At 46.2% G+C, this 20,087-nt stretch overlaps 1 protein-coding gene across 1 annotated transcript; it reads left to right on the forward strand.

Moving 5' to 3' along the window:
- The first annotated feature begins 3,097 nt into the window (after positions 1–3,097).
- FGF6 (fibroblast growth factor 6) lies at positions 3,098–17,333 on the forward strand. Its single transcript, XM_004381172.1, has 3 exons — positions 3,098–3,487; positions 4,935–5,038; positions 17,084–17,333. Exons 1-3 carry the CDS (start codon positions 3,142–3,144, stop codon positions 17,258–17,260), a joined length of 627 nt encoding a protein of 208 aa, XP_004381229.1. The 5' UTR covers positions 3,098–3,141; the 3' UTR covers positions 17,261–17,333.
- The last annotated feature ends 2,754 nt before the right edge of the window (positions 17,334–20,087 follow it).

Here is a 20,087-nt window from a genome sequence, read left to right on the forward strand (position 1 = left end):
TCACTTTGGGTCTGCCCTCTTTTAATTGGGTGAGAGATCTCCAGCATGTTTCAGAGAAAGAACTGAGGAAATGCTACATTGTGCTCCTGCACTGGGCCCTTTGCATACATTATCTCTAACCACAACCTTATGAAGTAATGATCTCATTTTGTAGATTAAAAAATGAGGCTCAGAGAGGTTCAAAACTTTCCCAAGGTCACACAGCTAATAAGTGGTGGAGTTGAGATTCAAATTCAGGTCTCCTTCATTCCAAAATCCATTGCTTTATAAGACACCAACCACAACTTCTACAGAGAGGAATCTGGGGTGAGGTGAATCTAAAGAGACTTTCCATTTTTACTGCTATACAGCTTGGATCTGTTATAGTTTATCTCTCCTCTAAGGTGGTGCCAAGAAGAATTCCACCACAAGATTCTGACTGCCGCTGGTGAGTCCTTCTCCAACTATTCAAGATAAGTTTTTTTTTTTTTAATTGTTGTAAATATATATATATATATATATATATATACATACACATAACATTTGCCAAGTCAACATTTTTCACGTGTACAACTTAGTGATTTCAATTACAATGATATGTTGTGCAACCCTCACCAATAACTGTTGCCAAATTTTTCATCACCATACAGTAACTCACTGCCCCTCCCTAATCAGTGACTCCCTTTTTCCCCCTCCCTCACATCCCTGGTAACTACTAATTAACTTTGGTCACTATATATTTGCCTATTCTAGATATCTCTAAGGCAAGTTTTAATGGCAGACTAGCTGCTCCTTACTACCCAACATGCTTCTGGACTGCCCCCTCCCTAAGTGAGTACAACAAGCCAAGCTAATTACCATATGATTCCAAACTAAACATCAGTTAGAGTGTCTCTGCTGCTCTTGCATGCACAAAAGCTTAAATACATGAAATCAACCGAAGTGAAGATCTTTTTTGTTGACAATTTTGTCTTTGGATTATTCATGACCCTCCTATTCTGCAGAGAGAAGCTTCCATACCTCTTTTCTTTTCTTTCTTTCTTTCTTTTTTACACAGTTTTCAACAAAGCACTACACAGTAGACCCATTCTGTGCCCACAAAGTGAGTCTGTCATTGGTGTGGGAAATGGTGGCGCTTGTGATGGTGAGGTTGGACATAAGACAATGGAGGTGATAGGGATGGTAAAGATGGAGGAGAAGCTGGGGAGCCCAATGGTGAGTGTGATAGTAAGTGGAGGTACACATTGACCTCCCCACTCATTTTACCATCTGAGGGGTGTCTGGGCTTCAAGGGATCTGCAAAAGAAAAATAGGGCAAAACTGAAATACACTGCTCAGTGGAAAATCTCACCAAAGCATCAGTTCAAATGAGCTAGGCAGAGGGGTAGAAGGTGAGAAGAAGCCACAGACCAGAAGCTGGGACCTCAGACCAGAGCAGGGAGGTTGAAATCTAAGTTAGGAGGTGGTAGTAAACCAGAAGAGTCCCTGAGCAGTGGGACTTCCTCTAGGCATGAGATTCGGAGTGTAGCTGAGGGACCCTGCTAGCTAGGATTGCTCCTCACTGCACAGGATGTTCAAACCCACTCCTCACCCTCTCCACACACACCCCTTTCAATCCCCTCACAGTCAAGGCTGAAATACCACCAACAGATTGAGACCTGGATTGAAAGACAAGAACCCTAGATTTTTAACTCAAGTTAATTCACCACGAGACCCTTTGTCAACTTCGCTCCCAGAGACACAGCTGCTTCTACTGTAAATTTGCATAACAACTTATAGATTGTCTGTTTTAAAGGATTTTTACTTCAGTTAGACATGTGATCTATTGAAAAGTAATTTGGGAAAAGAAAGTTAGGTGTGAGGATAACTACTTAGCAGAAATATTTTTATTAGTTTCTAACTAATATCACCCTAGCAAATGTTACCTGCAAATGCAGAAATTCCCATGTACATCAAAGGGACTCAAAAAGTGTTTTTTGAATTAATCAATTGTTTTGTGCTAACAAAATAATCCTATGTGTACTGTTGGCATGTAGTGGGTTGAATATACTTTGTGGGGCAGCCTGGAAATCTAATGTCTGCTATGGGCAATATGCAGAGGTTAATAGCACAGGCTTTAGATTCAGGTAGACTTTTTAAGTTCTGACTTTACCATTTATTAGCTGTGGTAACTCAGGCAAGTCACTTAACCTCCTTAAGCCTTGGCTTCCTCAGCTGTAAAATGGGAATAATAATGGTCAGATGCCAAGGATGAGCCGAGGTAGGAAAGTGGCCTGTGGGCTGTGTCGAGAGTCGGACACAACTTGCATCCTATTGGCTGGGTGAATCCCATGACCAGGGTGGGGAGCAGAGAGAGCCGGACCGACCTCTCCACCCGACTTCATAATCCTAAGGCTCCTTGGAATCAGAATCTCTGTCCTCTCCTGCTAAAGGGGTTAGCCTTTCAGAGCCCTCCAGGCCTCTCTTGCCCTCAACCATGAACCCTCTCCATGAAAAGGTCTCAGAGGTAACTTGTAGGCCGTGGTCATCACCTGCCACCAAACCTTCCCCCATCCCTGTCTTTATCCTTTCCCCCTCTAAATAAGGAAGCCAGCTCTGTCAGGCCAAGAACTTCTGCCCAATTTGGGTCCTGGGTAGCCTTTAGTCTCCCTCTTCCCCTGGGCCCCCAGCCAGCTCCTCCCGCCCTGCAGAGATGCTCCCCGCTTACTTCATTCCTGCCTCATAGTTGGAATGACAGTGGCTCCCAGAATCCCTGGGGAGTGGGGAGGGTGATGGGGGTCTGGGGAGGCAGCCAGGCCCAGGAGCAGGTTAATGTTACAGTCCCGGATCAGTGAGCTGGGCCAGTTGACGTCAGGGTGATGATGGGTGGAGGGGAGGGCCGGGTTCCTGAACTAGAAAGATAGGTCAAATCAAATATAATCAACTCGGGACAGAGCAAGCGAGCGAGCGAGTGTCCCCAAGCCATGGTCTCTACCAGCCGCGGCTCAGCCTGGGTCCCTCTGCTCCCGACCCGAGTGCCCGAAGCAGGCTTTGGTTTCATGTCAGCAGCCTTCATCTGCCTTCCAAAAATAAGCCCCTGCCGCCATGCCGAGGGGAGAAAAACAAGAAGGGCGGTATTTTTAGGGCTATTAACTCTGACCACGTGCCTGAAAGGCAAGGTGGATGGCCCTGGGACAGAGGCTGTTCATCACTATGTCCCGGGGAGCAGGACGTCTTCAGGGCACTCTGCACGCTCTCGTCTTCCTAGGCGTCCTAGTGGGCATGGTGGTGCCCTCGCCTACAGGCAACCGCGCCAACAGCACGCTGCTGGACTCAAGGGGCTGGGGCACGCTGCTGTCCCGGTCTCGAGCTGGGCTAGCTGGCGATATTGCCGGGGTGAACTGGGAAAGCGGCTATTTGGTGGGGATCAAGCGGCAGCGGAGGCTCTACTGCAACGTAGGCATCGGCTTTCACCTACAGGTGCTCCCCGACGGCCGGATCCGCGGGACCCACGAGGAGAACCCCTACAGTGAGTGCAGTTGCAGCCTGTTGGGATACTTGGGGGCTTGGGCTTAAGCAGAGCTAAAAGATGAAGCGGGCTTATTCTTGTGGATAGGCTCCTACTGTGAAGGGAAACCAGTTAAACCAGTTGCTGTTAAGTCAATTCTGACTCATGACGACCCCATGGGTGTCAGAGCAGAACTGTGCTCCATAGGATTTTCAATGGCTGATTTTTTGCAAGTAGATTACTAGGCCTTTCTTCCAAGATGTCTCTGGGTGGACTTGAACCTGCAGCCTTTTGATTAACAACCAAGTGTATTAACTGCACCAGCAAAGGGGAAAGAAATGTTATTTATCACAGATGTGCCTATAAGAATACCCACCTCCCCAGACTCAGTTTAACCCTGCTTGGCTGCAGGCTCAGTATACACAGGTCCAAGCATCCTGGCTGTCCTTGGCCATCATCCCACATAGCCCCTGTGGCACTAATTACTTCAGCATTGTTGTTGTCTGTTGTTGAGTCAATTCCAACTCACAGCGACCCTATAGGACAGAGTTGAATTGCCCCATAGGGTTTCCAAGGCTGTAATCTTTGCAGAAGCAGACTGCCACATCTTTATTCCTCAAAGCAGCTGATGGGCTAGACCCACTGACCTTTGGATTAGCAGCTGAGTGCTTAACCACTGTGCCACCAGGGCTCCTTACTCCACCATTACTGGCCCATTACAGGTCCATTACAGACCACTGGGAACCATCTGCCCAGGAAGCCATAAGGCAGGGGTGTGAAGAACAAGTTAGGAATAGTACTTGGACCAAATTAAACAACAGCTTATTTTTATTCAGCTTCCTTCTTTCAGAAGGAAAGGCAAGTGGTTTGCAAAATTTCCAGCTGAGGCACATCATTCTTTTTCTTTCAGCCTGCTCCCTCTGTCTCCAGGTCCTTCTATTACAATTTGATGGGTTGCTGTCTGGATAGGCTCTCCTATCCAAGAGAGCATGGGGTGGGGCCACAGCATCCAGGCAAACCATCAGCCTTTGTGTGGCTACAGTGTTTTGGAGATTAGATGATGGGAATTTGTTAAAACATATGGAGTATATATTAAAAAATAGAAAAAAAAAGACTAACCAGCAGTCATTTTTTTTATCCAGGTCAAGGACCTCTTGTGATTTCACTGACAATCAAAGCCCAGATTCAAAACTAATCTCAAGTAGATACATAGGTGGCCATTTCACTCCCTAATTCTGATGTCAGAACTTCCGTTGCAGAATTGGGTTTTTAACAGTATAGTGGCAGGACTTGACCAGACTAGCAGTAGGGATCTCCCAAAGTTAAAAGGAAAAGGATAGAGACAATGGAGGGTCCAGCCCTTTAGAAGCAGGGGATGAACTTAGATGTCCTTTTCAGATCACACTAGGCTGACTCCCACTCGGATCTGCACGAGTCTGAAGTAACATGGCCCCCGTTTCTTTGTCAGGTTTGCTGGAAATTTCTACTGTGGAGCGAGGTGTGGTGAGTCTCTTCGGAGTGAAAAGTGCCCTCTTCGTTGCCATGAACAGTAAAGGAAGACTGTACACAACGGTGAGTTCATCAGACCAGGGGAAGCTCCATGTTTTATAAGGCCAAAAGCTTACACAATTTAAGGAAATAATACACAATTTTGAGTAGAGAAGTGAATATGTATCCATAATGAGAAAGAAGGAGCTGTGGAAGGAGCGAGACGTGTGATCTATTTAAAAGTAATTATTAGTGCAAGTGAGGGGCCTCGATGTTCACACCTCATTGTTAGTTGCCGTCGAGTCAGCTCCAACTCATAGTGACCTTATGTACAACAGAAAGAAACGTTGCCCATCCTGCACCATCTTCATGATTGTTGGTATGTCTGAGCCACTGTTGTGGCTATTGTGCCAATCCATCTCGTTGCTGACCATCTACCACACTTCATTAGCTTCAGTTAATTGGCCTCAGCATGAACCCTACTTTTCTTCATGCCACCTGCCTGAACCTTTGCAATCAAACAGGAAATGTAGCTCAGAAAGCTATTGGGTCAGAAAGCAACGTGCACATGGCATAGGACGGTCATCCAGGCTCACAGTCAGGCTCAGGGAAGGCCAGCCTGTCTTTCAGCCTGAGTGTGTTGCTGTCCGTGACCCATTCTTCGCCTTTTCCTTCCCCTTCCCTGGTCGTTTTTACACAGGAGGAGTAAAAATGGGGGCTATTTTTGCTCACCTTCAACAATTTGTTGAAATTTTATCCTAAGGTTTTAAGACCTCTGGCCTCTAATCGCATAGGGTGGAGAAGCATCCTCCCTGTTACTTACATACCCTTGGCCTGCCCCCGGCCCCACCCCGACGCCTCTTATTCTGCCATACATCATTCCTGGGAGGGCGGATGCCGGCACTTTGGTTAACATAACCAACTTATAAACCACTTACCAAAACCTCAGCTCTTTTTTTGACCTGCTCATTTCTGAGTCTCTCAGCCTGGGATGAGGATTATTTCAAAACACAGATTGGGAAAATGGCCCTAAGAGGTTGAAGAAACAGAACTGTTTTGACAGAAATAAGAAGACTAAAAAGGAAGCCCTCAGAGCAGCTATCAGGGGATACAGAGTTATTTATGGGGAGGGCATGGAGGGCTGTCCTGCCTCCCCTTGGAGGACAGACTGAGGAGCCTGGTTGGTGCTGGCTGCTGGGTTCTGGAGAAGAGCTCTGTTAACATACTAAACTGGGTTGTCCAGGTGGCCTCTGCCTCGAGATCTTTAGCACTAACACCTACAAGTGAGGCCGACTTCTGGGTTGGTTTACGTAGAGATAGGGACAGATGAAAATCAGTGGGTCTTGGCACAGCTCTGTGGACTGGTTACATCAATATCATCTTGGTAACTTGTTAAATGTGTGGAGTTCCAGGGGCCTCCCTCAGAGAGTCTTATTCAGAAGGGCTGGGACAAGGGCCTGGGAATCTGTCTGTGGGTTTGTGCTTGTTTTGAAGTTTCTCAGGCGTCTTGGAGGCACAGGCAGGTCTGGGAACCACCAGGCTGCATAACCTCTGGAGGACAGGGAATCACCCCTTGCTGGGTGTTACACCATTCCCGAGAACTGCTGCAAGGATTGGGCGAGGTGAAACAAAGTGTTGGACTTGGAATGCTCAGGCACTCTTTTACCACTTTCTGGAAAAGTGATGGAGAGACAAGAGAGAGCCTAGGACCCAACCTAGGTTTCAGTGGGGCAGGTACCCCTCTGTGGAGTGAAGTGAAGGACATCATCCCAAAGAGCCCCTTCTCACCAGCCTACCTCATGCCTGGAATCCCGCTGAATCGAACAGCGCTGGGATTAGGATCGATGGCTATGGGACTCTATGCAGGGTTTTTTTTTAAAAACAGGTAAACCTCCAGGAAGGAAGTACAAATTAAATACACCTTTATAATGTGTTTGCCATGAGTCAGAATCCACAGAGTCCCTGAATGTCGCAAACGGTTATGGGTTCAGCTGCTAACTGAAAGGTTGAAGGCTCAAGCCCACCCAAAAGCATCTTGGAAGAAAGGCCTGGCAATCTGCTTCCAAAAGGTTACAGCCATGAAAACAATATGGAGCGGTTCTACTCTGCGCACATGGGATCGCCGTGAGTTGGAATTGACTCAATGGCAACCGGTTTGGGGTTTTTTGGTTTATCATTGCCACCTTTATTAACAAATACCCAGAAAGGAACCCAATTTGGGGGAAAGGAGGAGGGAACACATATAGGGTAAATTTATCCATTTCCCACTTTAAATCTAGTGGCTGCAAAGAAAAAGCACGGCAAAGGGGTGGGGCTGGGGGCGGGGGTTCAGAAGTGCCAAATGGAAAGGAGCCATCTCTTTGGTGTGTGGACTGAGCCCTCACCTGGCAGTTCCATTAGGCAAGTAACTTTAAAAGAGTAAGTGTGCTTATGCGCAGTAGGGCTTCCTCCGTGAGCACAGTCCAGGAAAAAGAGGGATTTCTCTAAGAGAAGGCCCGCCCACTCTTCACCCTCCGCCTTTCCCCTTCCCCATAGCATTTTGCTGAAGAGCGTCTTCTCGGAGGTGGGACGGTCTCCTTCCAGGCCGCCCTGTACAGGAAGTGGGGCTGGGCAGGGGGTCCGGCAGAGCTGTGTGGCTGGGAACCAGGTGCTCCCAACGATCTCTACCCCTCCCTCTTCTGCCCCTCAGGGGCCCATTATCACAGTCTAAAAAAACAATTGCCAACTGATCCCCAGAGCCAGGAAGACTCCCGCTGGGTGATGATTTCATTCACACTATTTCACTTTAAGCCCCCAGAGCTGCCTCGTCTCTCTCTGACTCAGCTGCTGCTGCCGCTAATGGGCTTTCTCATGGGGGAGGGGGAGGACCGTGGGTGGGTTTGGAGGGACAGTGGAGGGAGCAAGGGGACAACCCATGGTCAAAGAATCCAGAGCCAGGAAAACCCAACCGGGAGAAGTGGCCTCCCACATGTCTACCTCGCAGCGGTTTGTCCTGCCCTTAGCAAATAGCTCTGACTGAGCCAACAATATAAACAGCTAACCTGTAAAGTTGACAATTCAAATCCACCCAGAGGCCCCTCAGAAGAAAGGCCTGGCTATCTGCTTCCCAAAGGTCACAGCCATGAAAACCCTATGGAGCAGTTCTACCCTGCACAGATACGATCGCCATGGGTCAGAATTGACTTAATGGCAACTGGTTTATTTGTTTTTGTTTTTAAACATTGAGCACTTTCCTGTTTGTCAGGCCTGGCTGAGTGCTTTGCAGGCATTATCTCACAGTAGCCCTGGGAGGTTCGTTATCCTCACTTTACAGAAGTGGACACCACGTCTCCAAGTCTCCAACAGTTGAGACTTCTCCAGGGTCTCAGGTCCAGTCACATCTGTGTGCAGACCTGGTTCCAGGGGACGTAGAGCCACGTATTCCCTTGAGGCTCTGCAGATAGTGCTCGTAAAGCATGCGGCACAGGTGCATTTGGTGGTATAGACCGGGATCGGAATTCTAGTCCAGGCCCAACCCATCCTCGGGCTACTTGTCTTACTTTGGGCAAAGTCACTGAACTTCTCTGAGTCTGGGCCTCTACTCTCTCAGGTGTAAACTGAAGCAGAAATTAGTGAATTCCAACCTCCTTGGTCCTCTTTGGAGCCCTGGTGGTGCAGTGGTTGACAGCCTGGCTGCTAACCAAAAGGTTGGCAGTTCGAATCCATCAGCCACTCCTTGGAAACCCGATGGGGCTGTTCTACTCTTATGCTATAGAGTTGCTATGAGTCAGAATCGACTCTACGGCAAACAGTGGGTTTGGTTTGGTTTTGATTTGATCCTCTTTAGGTCCCTGGGTAGTGCAAATGGTTAGCACACTCAACTGCTAACCAAAAGGTTGGCAGTTCAAATTTGCCCAGTGACACCTGGGAAGAAAGGCCAGCAGTCTGCTTCTGAAAAACCAGCCTTTGAAAACCCTGTGGAGTGCAGTGCTACTCTGACACAAATGGGGTCACCATGAGGCAAAATCAACTAAAGGGCAATGGGTTTTGGTTGATCCTCTTTAAAATAATTTTTTTTTTTGAAGTCAAGGATCTCCACCTGATAGTGGTTCTGTTAGAATCCCTTGGTTGAGAAAAATACATAATGACAAAAAGCTCCTAGGATGTCAATTATGTTTTTAAGTGATTTTAGTTTTACTAATCATAACAACACCTACGTCCTTTTAAGAGGAGTTCTGGTGGTGCAATGGTTAAGTGCTTAGCCGCTAACCAAAAGGCTGGCAGTTCGAACCCACCAGCCATTCCACAGGAGAAAAGACCTGATGATCTGCTCCCATAAAGATTTCAGCCTAGGAAACCCTATGGGGCAGTTCTGCTCTGTCCTATAGGGTCAATATGAGTCGAAATCGACTCGACGGCACACAATAACAACAACGCAAATCCTTTTAATAAATAATAGTACAACAACGTGGGAAACGCTGTATTTCATTTGTGTTCTCATTTGGGGCGTTACGCTGGGGGCAGGGGGACCAGTCTTTCCCTCCCTCAGTTAGGTGCTACTCATGTAGCAGAGAACAGTCTTCCTGAGGGAACGGGAAAGGATCCAGACGTTTGTTAACCGGTCGATGTGCTGGGAGATGGGTGAGGGCAGGCGGGGGCCTGGACCTGGGCTGTAAATGAGGGGTCTGCAGGCACCCTGCAGACAAATCTTACAAATGGCTCTGCCTGTGGCCCACCTGCTACAAAGAGCTGGGCAGGAACGAGAAGAATGCTATAATACCTGATGAAAACACCTTTCAAACACTTCAGTGCAGATCGTGAATTAGGAAAAGAAGTTAGCTTCAGAGCTGGGACGTATTTCTCCATTTCAGTTATGAACAGAAAAAAAAGCAGTCAGGAGCTGCAGAAGGAAGGAGTCTTAAGACACAGAGTTTTCCTTTTTTTCCCTCACTGCCCCACCTTCTACCCCAGCCCACCCCACCCCCACAGCCAGGGGTAACAGAGGCAAATGGCCAAAGGAAGCCATAGGATGGAGACTTTGCAGATAGGAATAGTCCAGTGATTTAGTTCTGTCTAAAGACAAGAGAAGGAGCCCTGGTGGCACAACTGTTAAGTGCTTGGCTGCTAACTGAAAAGCTAGTGGTTCGAACCCACCCAGCAGCTCCGCTTCCTTAAAGATTAACCAAGAAAAAAAAATAAAACACCCAAACCCCTTGCCTCAGAGTCTATTTCAACTCACGGTGACCCTACAGGACAGAGGTAGAACTTCCCCATAGGGTTTCCAAGGAGCGGCTGGTGGATTCGAACTGCTAACCTTTTGGTTAGCAGCTGAGCTCAGTTAGCAGCCAAGCTTTTAACCATTGCGCCACCAGGACTTCCCGCTTAAAGGCTACAGCCTAAAAAACCCTATGGGGCGGCTCTACTCTGTAACATGGGGTCGCTGTGAGTTGAAATCGACTCCATGGCACCTAACAACAACAACAAAGACAAGAAGGGAGTCCCTGGGTGATGCAAATGGTCGACGGACTCGATTGCTAACCAAATGGTTGACAATTCCAGTCTACCCAGAGGTACCTAGGAAGAAAGGCTTGGTGATCTACTAATGAAAACTCAGCCAGTGAAAACCCTACAGAGCACAGTTCTACTCTGACACACATGGGGTCGCCATGAGTCAGGATCGACTCGGCAGCAACTGTTAAGTGGTAAAAAAGACAAGAAGATGGGTGTCCTGGCCACCGCAGCCTTTTAGGGCCATTTCTGCCAGAGGTAACTCATGCTGAAATACCCATAGATCTGCCCTTCTCCATAGTGAGAGCTGAAAGCTTTAAAGAGTTTGGTTCCGCATAAGTGTGATTAGACCTACATGGAATTTAAGACATTGTCACGCTGGAGCTTGAGGCGAGCAGGCCCAGGAAATGTGAGCTGGCAGAATTATTTTCACTTGTTCAAGTAATAATATATGGTAGCTGCTTTTATTAACACAGCGTTCACTTGGCTCAAGGACTTTGCTCACCAGAGCCGAGGAGCCAACATTCCTGAGTCTTGAGAATTCAGAGCTAAGGGATGCGATCGAGATGAATTAAGGGGCTGAGTCTTGAAACAAGCCTGAGAACCAGTCTGAGCAGCAGGAAAATCCCACTAGTATAAAGCATCAGGCTACATCAAAGAGCTCAGAAAAAAATGCATCGTCTTGACCCCGTTCCACATGCCTCATACATACCTCAACCTCATGGTGGACGGGGGGAACACTGAAACGGGGGACAAAGGAAAGGGAGGGGTCATCTAAAGCAAACTGCTGCATCTATTTCTCTTTTTTCACTTTAGGTTTGTACAGGATTCTGGGAAAGCCTAGGAATATGAGCTAGACTAGAGGAAAAGAGCAGAACAGAAAGAAACAAAAGCAGGAAACTTTAAAAAGGGGGAGGGGCTTGAATAATCAAAATCTGATGAGCAGAAAACAGTGTGAAATGTATACAAACCACCTTCATGCACATTTAAACAAATAACCTCTTAGGAGACCCAGACATTTATGAAAGACTGGGTTTGTAAATGGGCACATTCTAGATAGGGGGAATGGATAAATGCCCTTGGAGTTCCTTGCCAGAATTACCCAGTTCCTCCCGCTTCCTCTTCCTTTCCTCCTCCCCTCGCTTCCCAGCCAAGATTTTATTTCCTCTCTAGAGTATGCAAACAGCACACGAAATCTCTCCCTTAAGCACCATTCAGGTCAGAAATAAATTTTCCTGGAAACTGTCAGAAGCAGTTTCCTCTCCAGGGATAAATAAAGTGAAAAGAGAAGGGAAAGCAAGTGAGCACAGAGGGGCTGCGGCAGAACAAAGAGACTACCAATTTCCGATAAAAATGTTTTCCCACACCATTTTCTGGTTCCCCTTCTATCCTGAATTCCTTTTCCATTTTTTAATAATTTGTTTGTTTGGATAGGTAGTACATGAACCTTGTTTAAGGGAAAGAAACGTACAAAAGTATATGCAATGGAAATGAAGTCTCGCTCCCACCATGGTCTCACAGCCACCAAATTCCTCCCCAGAGGCAGCCACTGTTATCAGCTTCTGGTGTATCATTCCAGGAGGAACATATGCGTGTGTGTACACAAACTTATTGGCATCTTTTTTTTTAAAATCACACAAACAGTAGCATACTATACATTCTGTTCTGAAGCTTGCTTTTTCACTTCAAATCATAGAATGAGACCATGGTATTTGAGACCATTGCATATCAGGGCACAGAGAGGTTTCTTGTCTTTTTCAAGGCAGCGTAGTATTCCGTTGGATGCTACTATAACTGAGTTGACCATTCCCCTCTTAATAGATGATTAGATGGTTTCTAGTCTTTTAATATTACAAACAATACTGCAATGAGTAACTTTTGTACACATGTGTGAGTATACCAGTAAGAAAGGAGCCCTGGTGGCACAACGAATGGTTAAGCGCTTGGCAGCTAACCCAAAGTTGGCAGTTCGAACCCACCTACCTGGCTATCTGCCCCGATAAGATTACAGCCTAGGAAACACTATGGGGCAGTTCTACTCTGTCACATGGGGTCACTATGAGTCGAAAACTGACTTGATGGCACCCAGTAACAACAACCAGTAAGATAAATTCTTAAAGTGGAATTGCTGATCAAAGATATATTCATTTTTTTTATTTTGAAAGATATGAAGTTGTTCTTTATGCAGGTTTTAACTGTATAGGTGCCAACAGATATTAAATAAATATTCTCGCGTGGAGACCCTCACCAATGAAAATATATTATCAAACATTTTTCTCTATGAAATCTGAAAAGTAAAAATGGGATCTCAGAGTTTTGATTTACTTTTATCTCATTATGTGTGAGATCAGGCATATTTTCCTATGTTTAAATGCTATTTGCATCTCCTTTTCTGTGAATTGCCTGTCCATAAACTTTATCCTCTTTTCATTGAGTTAAGGGCTCTGAATACAGTAAGGAAATTTACCTTGACATATGCAATGTAAATATTTTTATCCAGTTTGCCATTTATATTTTGATTTTGTTTAATTTTTTTCAGGCAGAAATCAAATTTATTAGGGTTTTTCTTTTTCTTTTATGGCTTCTAGACTTTTTTGTCCTACTTAGAAAGATAGTCCACAAAGAAAAAAAAAAAAAATTCCTGACTTGGAGATGATTAAAAAAAAAACCACCAATTTTTTTCTGGATTTTATGGTTATCTTGTTTACATTTATTACTCCATTCGGAGAAAATTTGATGTAAGGCATAAAGTCCTACATTGAACTTTACTATTATTATTTTAAAGTATTTTCCAGTTGTTTCAACACCACATTTTCCCCCATGATTTGAAACGCCACTTTTATTTCATATTTATTTTCAGATTCGCTTTTCTTTTATATTGTCATACGTGTTTGGATCTCCTTATGGACCCTATTTCATCTGTTGAACCGTTCCAGAGTTGTAATTAGTGTAGCTTTATATCTCAGTTAACTTTTGCAATCAGTCCTGAGTTTAATTTCTCCTGGAACTGTTGCTTCCAGAGCTTTGCCCATCAACAATCTTATACCCTGTGACTAATGCTTCATGCACTGGTGAAAAACCATGGTCCAGAGAGGCACTCAATGAGACAGTGCCGCGCCAGAGTATCCACCTCTCCCATTATCCTGGCTCCGTGCTCTTTTCATGCAAGCTCACTGTGTCCCAGTCATTCAGTCAATAACTGCAGAGCTTAACAGCTGAGTTGTCCAATAACCCACAGCACGTGTTACAGAAAGAGTGGTTCAGGATAAGAAGCTTTGTTGCTGTTGTTAGGTGCCATCAAGTCAATTTTTGACTCATAGCAACCCCATGTGACAGAGTAGAATCACTCCATAGGGTTTTCTAGGCTGTAATCTTTAGGGAAGCTGGCTGACAGATCTTTCTCCCTCAGAGCCACTGGGTGGGTTCAAACCGCCAATCTTTAGGTCAGCAGTCAAGCACTTAACTGTTGCAACACCAGGGCTCTTTCAAGAAGTCTTTAGGGGCTTTTAAAGTAAAATAGTTTATGATTCACTTGGGTAATAATAATAGCAAGAATGCTTAGTAATTTTTTTTTAATTTTATTGTGCTTTAGGTGAAAGTTTACAGTGCAAATTAGTTTCTCATGCAAAAATTTATACACAAATTGTTTTGTGATGTTGGTTGCGATCTTCACAATGTGTCAGCACTCTCCCTCCTTCCCTTTCCACCCGGGATTCTCTATGTCCATCTGCCCAGTTTTCCTGTCCCTTCCTGCCTTCTCATCTTTGATTTTGGGCAGGTGTTGCCCATTTGGTCTCATATACTTGACTGAACTAAGTGTGTGTTATTGTTTTATAGGCCTATCTAATCTTTGGCTGAAAGCTGGACTTCACGAGTGGCTTCAGTTCTGAGTTAGCAGGGTATCTGGAGGCCATTGTGTTAGGGGTAATGCTTACTATTTTTAATTTTACCATTTGCCAAGCATTGTAACAAGGGCTTTCCATGCATTATCTCAACAAACGCCCACTCCAACTTTATAGGATAATCACTCATAATGTTCCCACTTTACAGATGAGAGAATTGAGGCATGGGAGGTTAAATAACTTGTCCAAATTCACGTAGCTAAATGACAGATGAGCTGAGATTTAATCATGATCAGTTCAACCTCAAAGCTGTTGTGCAAATATGTTTTTTTAACTCCATTTATTAGTTTGTACTCCCTACCTTTGGGACATTCATTCATTCATACATTCCACAAATATTTACTGAGCACCTATATCAAGAAAAACAAAGGAAAGCTTGTGAAGACCAAAACACTCTACTGTGGTATTTCATAAGCCAATTGACGTAGCCTGTGAAACTTTTCATATTCATCTCAAGCAAATTAACATATGTGAAAGTGCTTTGGGAAGATAATAAATTACAGGCAAAGAAAAAAAAAAAGCAAAAACCAGTTGCTATTCAGTCAACTCACTCATAGCAACCCACGTGTCACAGTAGAACTGTGCTCCATAGGGTTTTCAATGGGGTGAACCTCCAACCTTTCAGGTATCAGCCAAGCATATTAACCATTTACATTACCCAAACCAAAAAAAAAGAAAACAAACCCATTCCGTGGAGTCGATCCCAACTCATAGTGACTGTATAGGACAGGGTAGAACTGCCCCCATAGAGTTTCCAAGGAGCAGCTGGTGGATTCGAAATGCCAACTTTTTGGTTAGCAACCCAGCTGTTAACCACTGTGCCACCAGCACGCCCTACACTATCCAGGGACTCCAAATTACAGGCAGGAGAGGAGAAAAGAGGGAAATGCATTTAGCACTGGAAATGGGAGAGAGGATCAACACGTTCCCCTAAACCATACTTCCCCCCTCTCTCACTCTTATACTGCATTGAAGAGCCATCTATGGGGGTGGTGTCGGGGGGCAGGTATCCATATCTTTCAGTGTTAAAAAAAAAAAAAGTTGTCATCAAGTTGATTCTGACTCATGTCGACCCCATGTGTGCAGAGTAGAACTGCACTCCATAGAGTTTTTAAGGCTGTGAACTTATGGAAGCAGATTGCCAAGCCTTTCTTCCAAGTCATCACTGGGTGGTTTGAACAGCCAACCTTTCAGTTAGTAATTGAGAGTTTAACTGTTTGTGCCACCCAGGGACTCCTATCTCAGTGTTGTCCTTATTAAAACAGCATTCATTCAGCATCACACACCCAACAGGGCACAATCCTTGTCTCAGGGATCTTGGAGTCCACAGGAAAGAAGAGCATGTCAATAGGGATTGTACACTATGTTAAGTGCTGCCAGCAAGGTACACACAAAAGGCTCTGGGAGGCTGGGAGCCCTGGTGAGCCAGCTCGTTGCCACGCGTTCATAACAGGAAGAGGCAATCATCCATCCGCCACTGCCAGTGAGGCCAGGACACTCATACTACTATTCCTTTAGAGACAGTCAGACGACACTCCTGGCACAGCCGGTGAGCCATTGAGTAGGTTTTTTTATAGCTGATGGTCTCAGTCAGCAGGAAGGAGTCAGAATTTATACTCCACTTATTTCTCTCTCTCTTTCTTTATTTCTTCTTAAGACTGCATCCTAGGTATCCTGGCTCCCACTTTGCTCTCTCCTTCTCTAGACCCTCCAAGCTGCTTCTCCTCAAATAGCACAGAAATCCCTACAGCTACCCTCAGAGTAGCCACCCAGGCCGGCTATGGGAGAAAAGGGCACTTTTTCTAGGAATAAAGGAGGGCTTGAGTGATTTATCGGGGATAAACTTGTTGATGTGTGACAGGAAGTCCAGCATCCATTCTCTGAACAGGTGGTCCACACACACTCCTCCACCAAATTAGCACTGAAGGGGGCGATTTGTCGTTGGCCCCAGACTCCAGGGCACCACCTGTCACATAGGGAACCCAGTTCTTTTCCCCATAAAAATCACTGCTCCTCACCATTTCTAGTCCTTAATGCCTCTGGAGAACCACGGATGCCTAAATGGCACTGGGCATCTTCTGGGCTGAAAGGCAAGACCAAGAAGGGCAGGAAAAGCAGACTGCGGAGCACACAGTGGATAGAAAAAGTTAACATGTTCAACAGATAGTACTGGGAAAGAAAGAAATAAGCAATCATCTGTCTCTTCAGCCCCTCCACTCCCTGCTCCCATTGACCACCACTCCACACAGTTTGCAGAAAAGGGAACTGAGACTGAGGGGAGGAACCTGCCCAGGTCACACATTCAGGGAGTGGAAAAGCCAGTGTGCAGAACTCCAGGCTCTTGATCTTACTCCACGAGACTACTCCTACGGTAGACCTGAGAAAACTGCTGGTGTGTCCTTTGTCTGCATGGAATAGATTATCTTCTAAGTGCTTCTCATCTAGTGAGTGCCCAGATATAATAGCTTCACCTCCACCCTGGGTGACATGGACCATCCTCCCTCCCCAAGCCTTGCTTTCCTCAAGGAGGGGAGGTGAGCGGGGGCCACGTGAGCTCTGAAGTCTCCAGCTCCAGTCTTTCATGATTCTGTCCACCTAGGATGGCTTAGATCTTGTGATGGTTGTTTTTGCAAAGGAAAGGGGCACTGGCAGAGGGGCCTACTGTCCAAGACTTAGCTGGCGTATTGCAGCACTGCTCACTCATAATTCAGCCTCTGCTGTTTGTCTCTTTCTTTCACAGCCCAGCTTCCAAGAGGAATGCAGGTTCAGAGAAACCCTCCTGCCCAACAATTACAATGCCTATGAGTCAGACCTGTACCGAGGGACCTACATTGCATTGAGCAAATACGGACGGGTAAAGCGGGGCAGCAAGGTGTCCCCAATCATGACCGTCACCCACTTCCTTCCTAGGATATAAGGACACATGAAAGAAGGCTCATAGGTTGAAAGCAGCATCATTTCTACTGGAATTTTGCACAAGTGAAGAACTCCCCTCACCCCTGCCCCATGGTGGCTTCTCTTGTCCTTGAGGAGACCGAGTTGTTTCCCTTGCCCACTTCTGTCTCCCATCCTCCTGCCACTGGACCCCATGGCATGGAACCCACCCAAGTGAGGAGTTACAGCCAGCCTCCTAGAATGGCAACGGATCCTGAGCTCTGACCTCACCTGAGGAGAGAAGGTATAGATGACATTTGTGGAATGTGACCACATGCACGGGAGGAGGCCAGCATGGGAGTATGTGTGTTCCGATGTAGATCCATACATCTTTATATGTATTCTCAGAGCAGAGGCATTTCAAAGCATCGGGTTTCTCTCTGTCAGCATCGTCGCTGCAGGAATCTGCCTGCAAGAATGTCACTTGTCAAACCAGCAGGATTAATGTGTGCTCCCATTCGTCCTCTTTCCAATCATCTTTCCATGCAGGGGTCACTGACTGCACGGGTGGCACGGGTGGTGGGGAGCAGCTGTCCTCTAAGTGAGGAGAGGACCGGGTAAGTGGGAATAAGATTTAATTGCAACCCTGAAAGATAGTGATCAGGCAGTCCAAACTTCCTGACGGTGAAGGATGCGTAGTCAGGGAGCTGGGGGAGAAGGGGCAGACACGCCTAGACTCTCCATAGAGCAGTGTCAAGGGCAGTGGAGGCAGGCCTGCAGGAGGCAGTAGAAGACGCTGGATGTTCTGTGGAGGGTGATTCTGCCTGGAGGATTTGATGCTGTGTGTGGCTACAGGAACAAGCAAGGGCCAGGCTGCTTGCCCATCATTTTTTCTCACTTTTAACTGGGTCTTATTTTAACCTCGGATGACAAGGATCTTAATAATGGCAACCTCTTTGGCAAGGGATGGGAGGTGCAAAATTGGGCATGAAGGAAGTAGTAAGGCTTTGGACTCCAGATGATAATTCGTCTGCAACTATGTCCAGGAAACTCACCCAAGCTCTCATGATATTCTCACTTCCTTCTTGGTTGTCCTCATCCCTCTACACACTGTGGCCTGGATGCAGTCGAATGGGCACCATGACCTCCAGAGTTTTCCCCTCTTCCTCCCTACGGTAGGAGAGTAGTGCTAATCCTGTGAGATCAAAAAGCCAAGCTGAAGCAGCTCCTTGCCTTCTTGCTTCCTGTTCTTTGAGAGCATTTAAAGGAGAGGTTCCCCAAGCAACTATAAATGTTGTCTTCCTGGAGCCTTCGGATTCCTAAACCATTGGAACGTTCCTAAATCTGAAATCAGAGAGAGCCATATCAGAGTGCAAATATTTTCGGCTTATGTGAACCATGGTGTTACAAAATGACCTGACACCCTCTACTACTCTCAGGGGCCCCTGCCTGCAAGACAATCCCTCATCTGCTGCAAATACCTTCATCTTCAACATACCGCTCTATTTGCAGATGTGTCCATCTATAGATAGATCTAGGCTGAGGGGCTGTGAGCTCAAGATGGATGTTGGCAATCCAAGGGAGAGACACCATCCTGGCCCCCTCCTCTGCCCAGCAAATATCAGGGACAGCGTGTGCTGGGTGAGGAGGAGAAGGCCACACCAAGGTGAGCTAAGACTGAACAAACAGTAAGCGCTGAAGGGCAAGTGTGGACATGGCCAAACCTTGGATGGAAACTGGAAGGAGGAGGGGTCTCCGGATCAAGTGGAAGGGGGAGAAAGTTGGTCTACCTTGATGGCTTGAAGTACAGGTCTGCTTGGAGGCAGAGGGCAAACTGATTGTTCTTTCGGGAGGTCTGATCTCGACTAATGGGTCTCTTTAACAAGGTACGTCAGCAACGGATGCACTCAGAATCTGTAGCCGTATAATCAGTTCCCAGTGGAATCTGGTGGGAGTGCAGGAAGGCTGGATGGGTAGACTGTGGTTTGGATAAGAGAAAAAAAGTTTTAGTTTCCAAAAGCATGAGTTCCTTTCTTCCTAGATCTTTCAGCCAACTTGGTATAGGAAGAGGCAGTCTTCTAAAGAGAGTCACAAGGCCTCAGCTGCTAGACCTTTCCTGCATCTCTTTAAGGGCTTGCCAAATCCTGACAAGGAGTGTACCCAAGTGTCCATCTCCATTTTTCGTGCTAGGAGTGAGAAGGAGAAGCTACAAAATGCCTAGGATCCAGCAGGTTTAATATTCAGCCAATATGGAGTGGCAGCATCACACTAGTGGCTTATGAGCGGCATCTACTGTAAGCTGCTGGGCACCTGCTCTAACTGGTACTAGGGCCCATGTAGCACTAGCTGTTAAATATTTTGAGTATCATCCCTGGATGCAGGAATATACAATGATTCTTTAAAATCCTTCCCATCTAAAGGAATTATCCCAAGGGCTTTCTCTTTGACGTATAAGTGACTTAGGCTTAAGAAAAGTCCATCTCTGTTCACAGAAACAGGTTAAGGAACAGGAATAGAGTGAGATCAGCAAACGGCTTTTTCAGTCCCCTCTCTTCTGCTACTGTGTCTGTGCACAGGTGTGGGAGTTGTTTCCTACCTTCTCACCACACCCAGCCCCATTGGATCCAAGAGGCTGCAAAAGACATTGCCAATGACAGTAGAACAAGAGTGAGCCCCTCCTTCCCACTGAGGATCTACTAAGAATGACTTGGGTCTCCCTTCCCCAAATCCTGAGCAGTGTCCCTGGTTTATAGAATTGAGTAGCTAATTGGCCTCTCTTCTATCCTGAACCTTCTCTGGCAGCTCCATGCAAACTTGGGGTTCCGGGAGCCAAGAGACTGACTTAGTCCCTCTTCAAGAGCAAATGATAA

Source organism: Trichechus manatus, unplaced genomic scaffold (assembly GCF_000243295.1).
Source record: "Trichechus manatus latirostris isolate Lorelei unplaced genomic scaffold, TriManLat1.0 scaffold00081, whole genome shotgun sequence".
In the NCBI taxonomy this organism is placed as follows: Eukaryota; Metazoa; Chordata; class Mammalia; order Sirenia; family Trichechidae; genus Trichechus; species Trichechus manatus.

Excerpts from the sequence above, each read along its gene's own strand:
- FGF6 (XM_004381172.1), top strand. The coding sequence starts at position 3,142 with ATGGCCCTGGGACAGAGGCTGTTCATCACTATGTCCCGGGGAGCAGGA. Across the intron at positions 3,488-4,934 it reads CCACGAGGAGAACCCCTACA|GTTTGCTGGAAATTTCTACT; the intron begins GTGAGTGCAGTT and ends TTTCTTTGTCAG. Across the intron at positions 5,039-17,083 it reads AAGGAAGACTGTACACAACG|CCCAGCTTCCAAGAGGAATG; the intron begins GTGAGTTCATCA and ends TTTCTTTCACAG.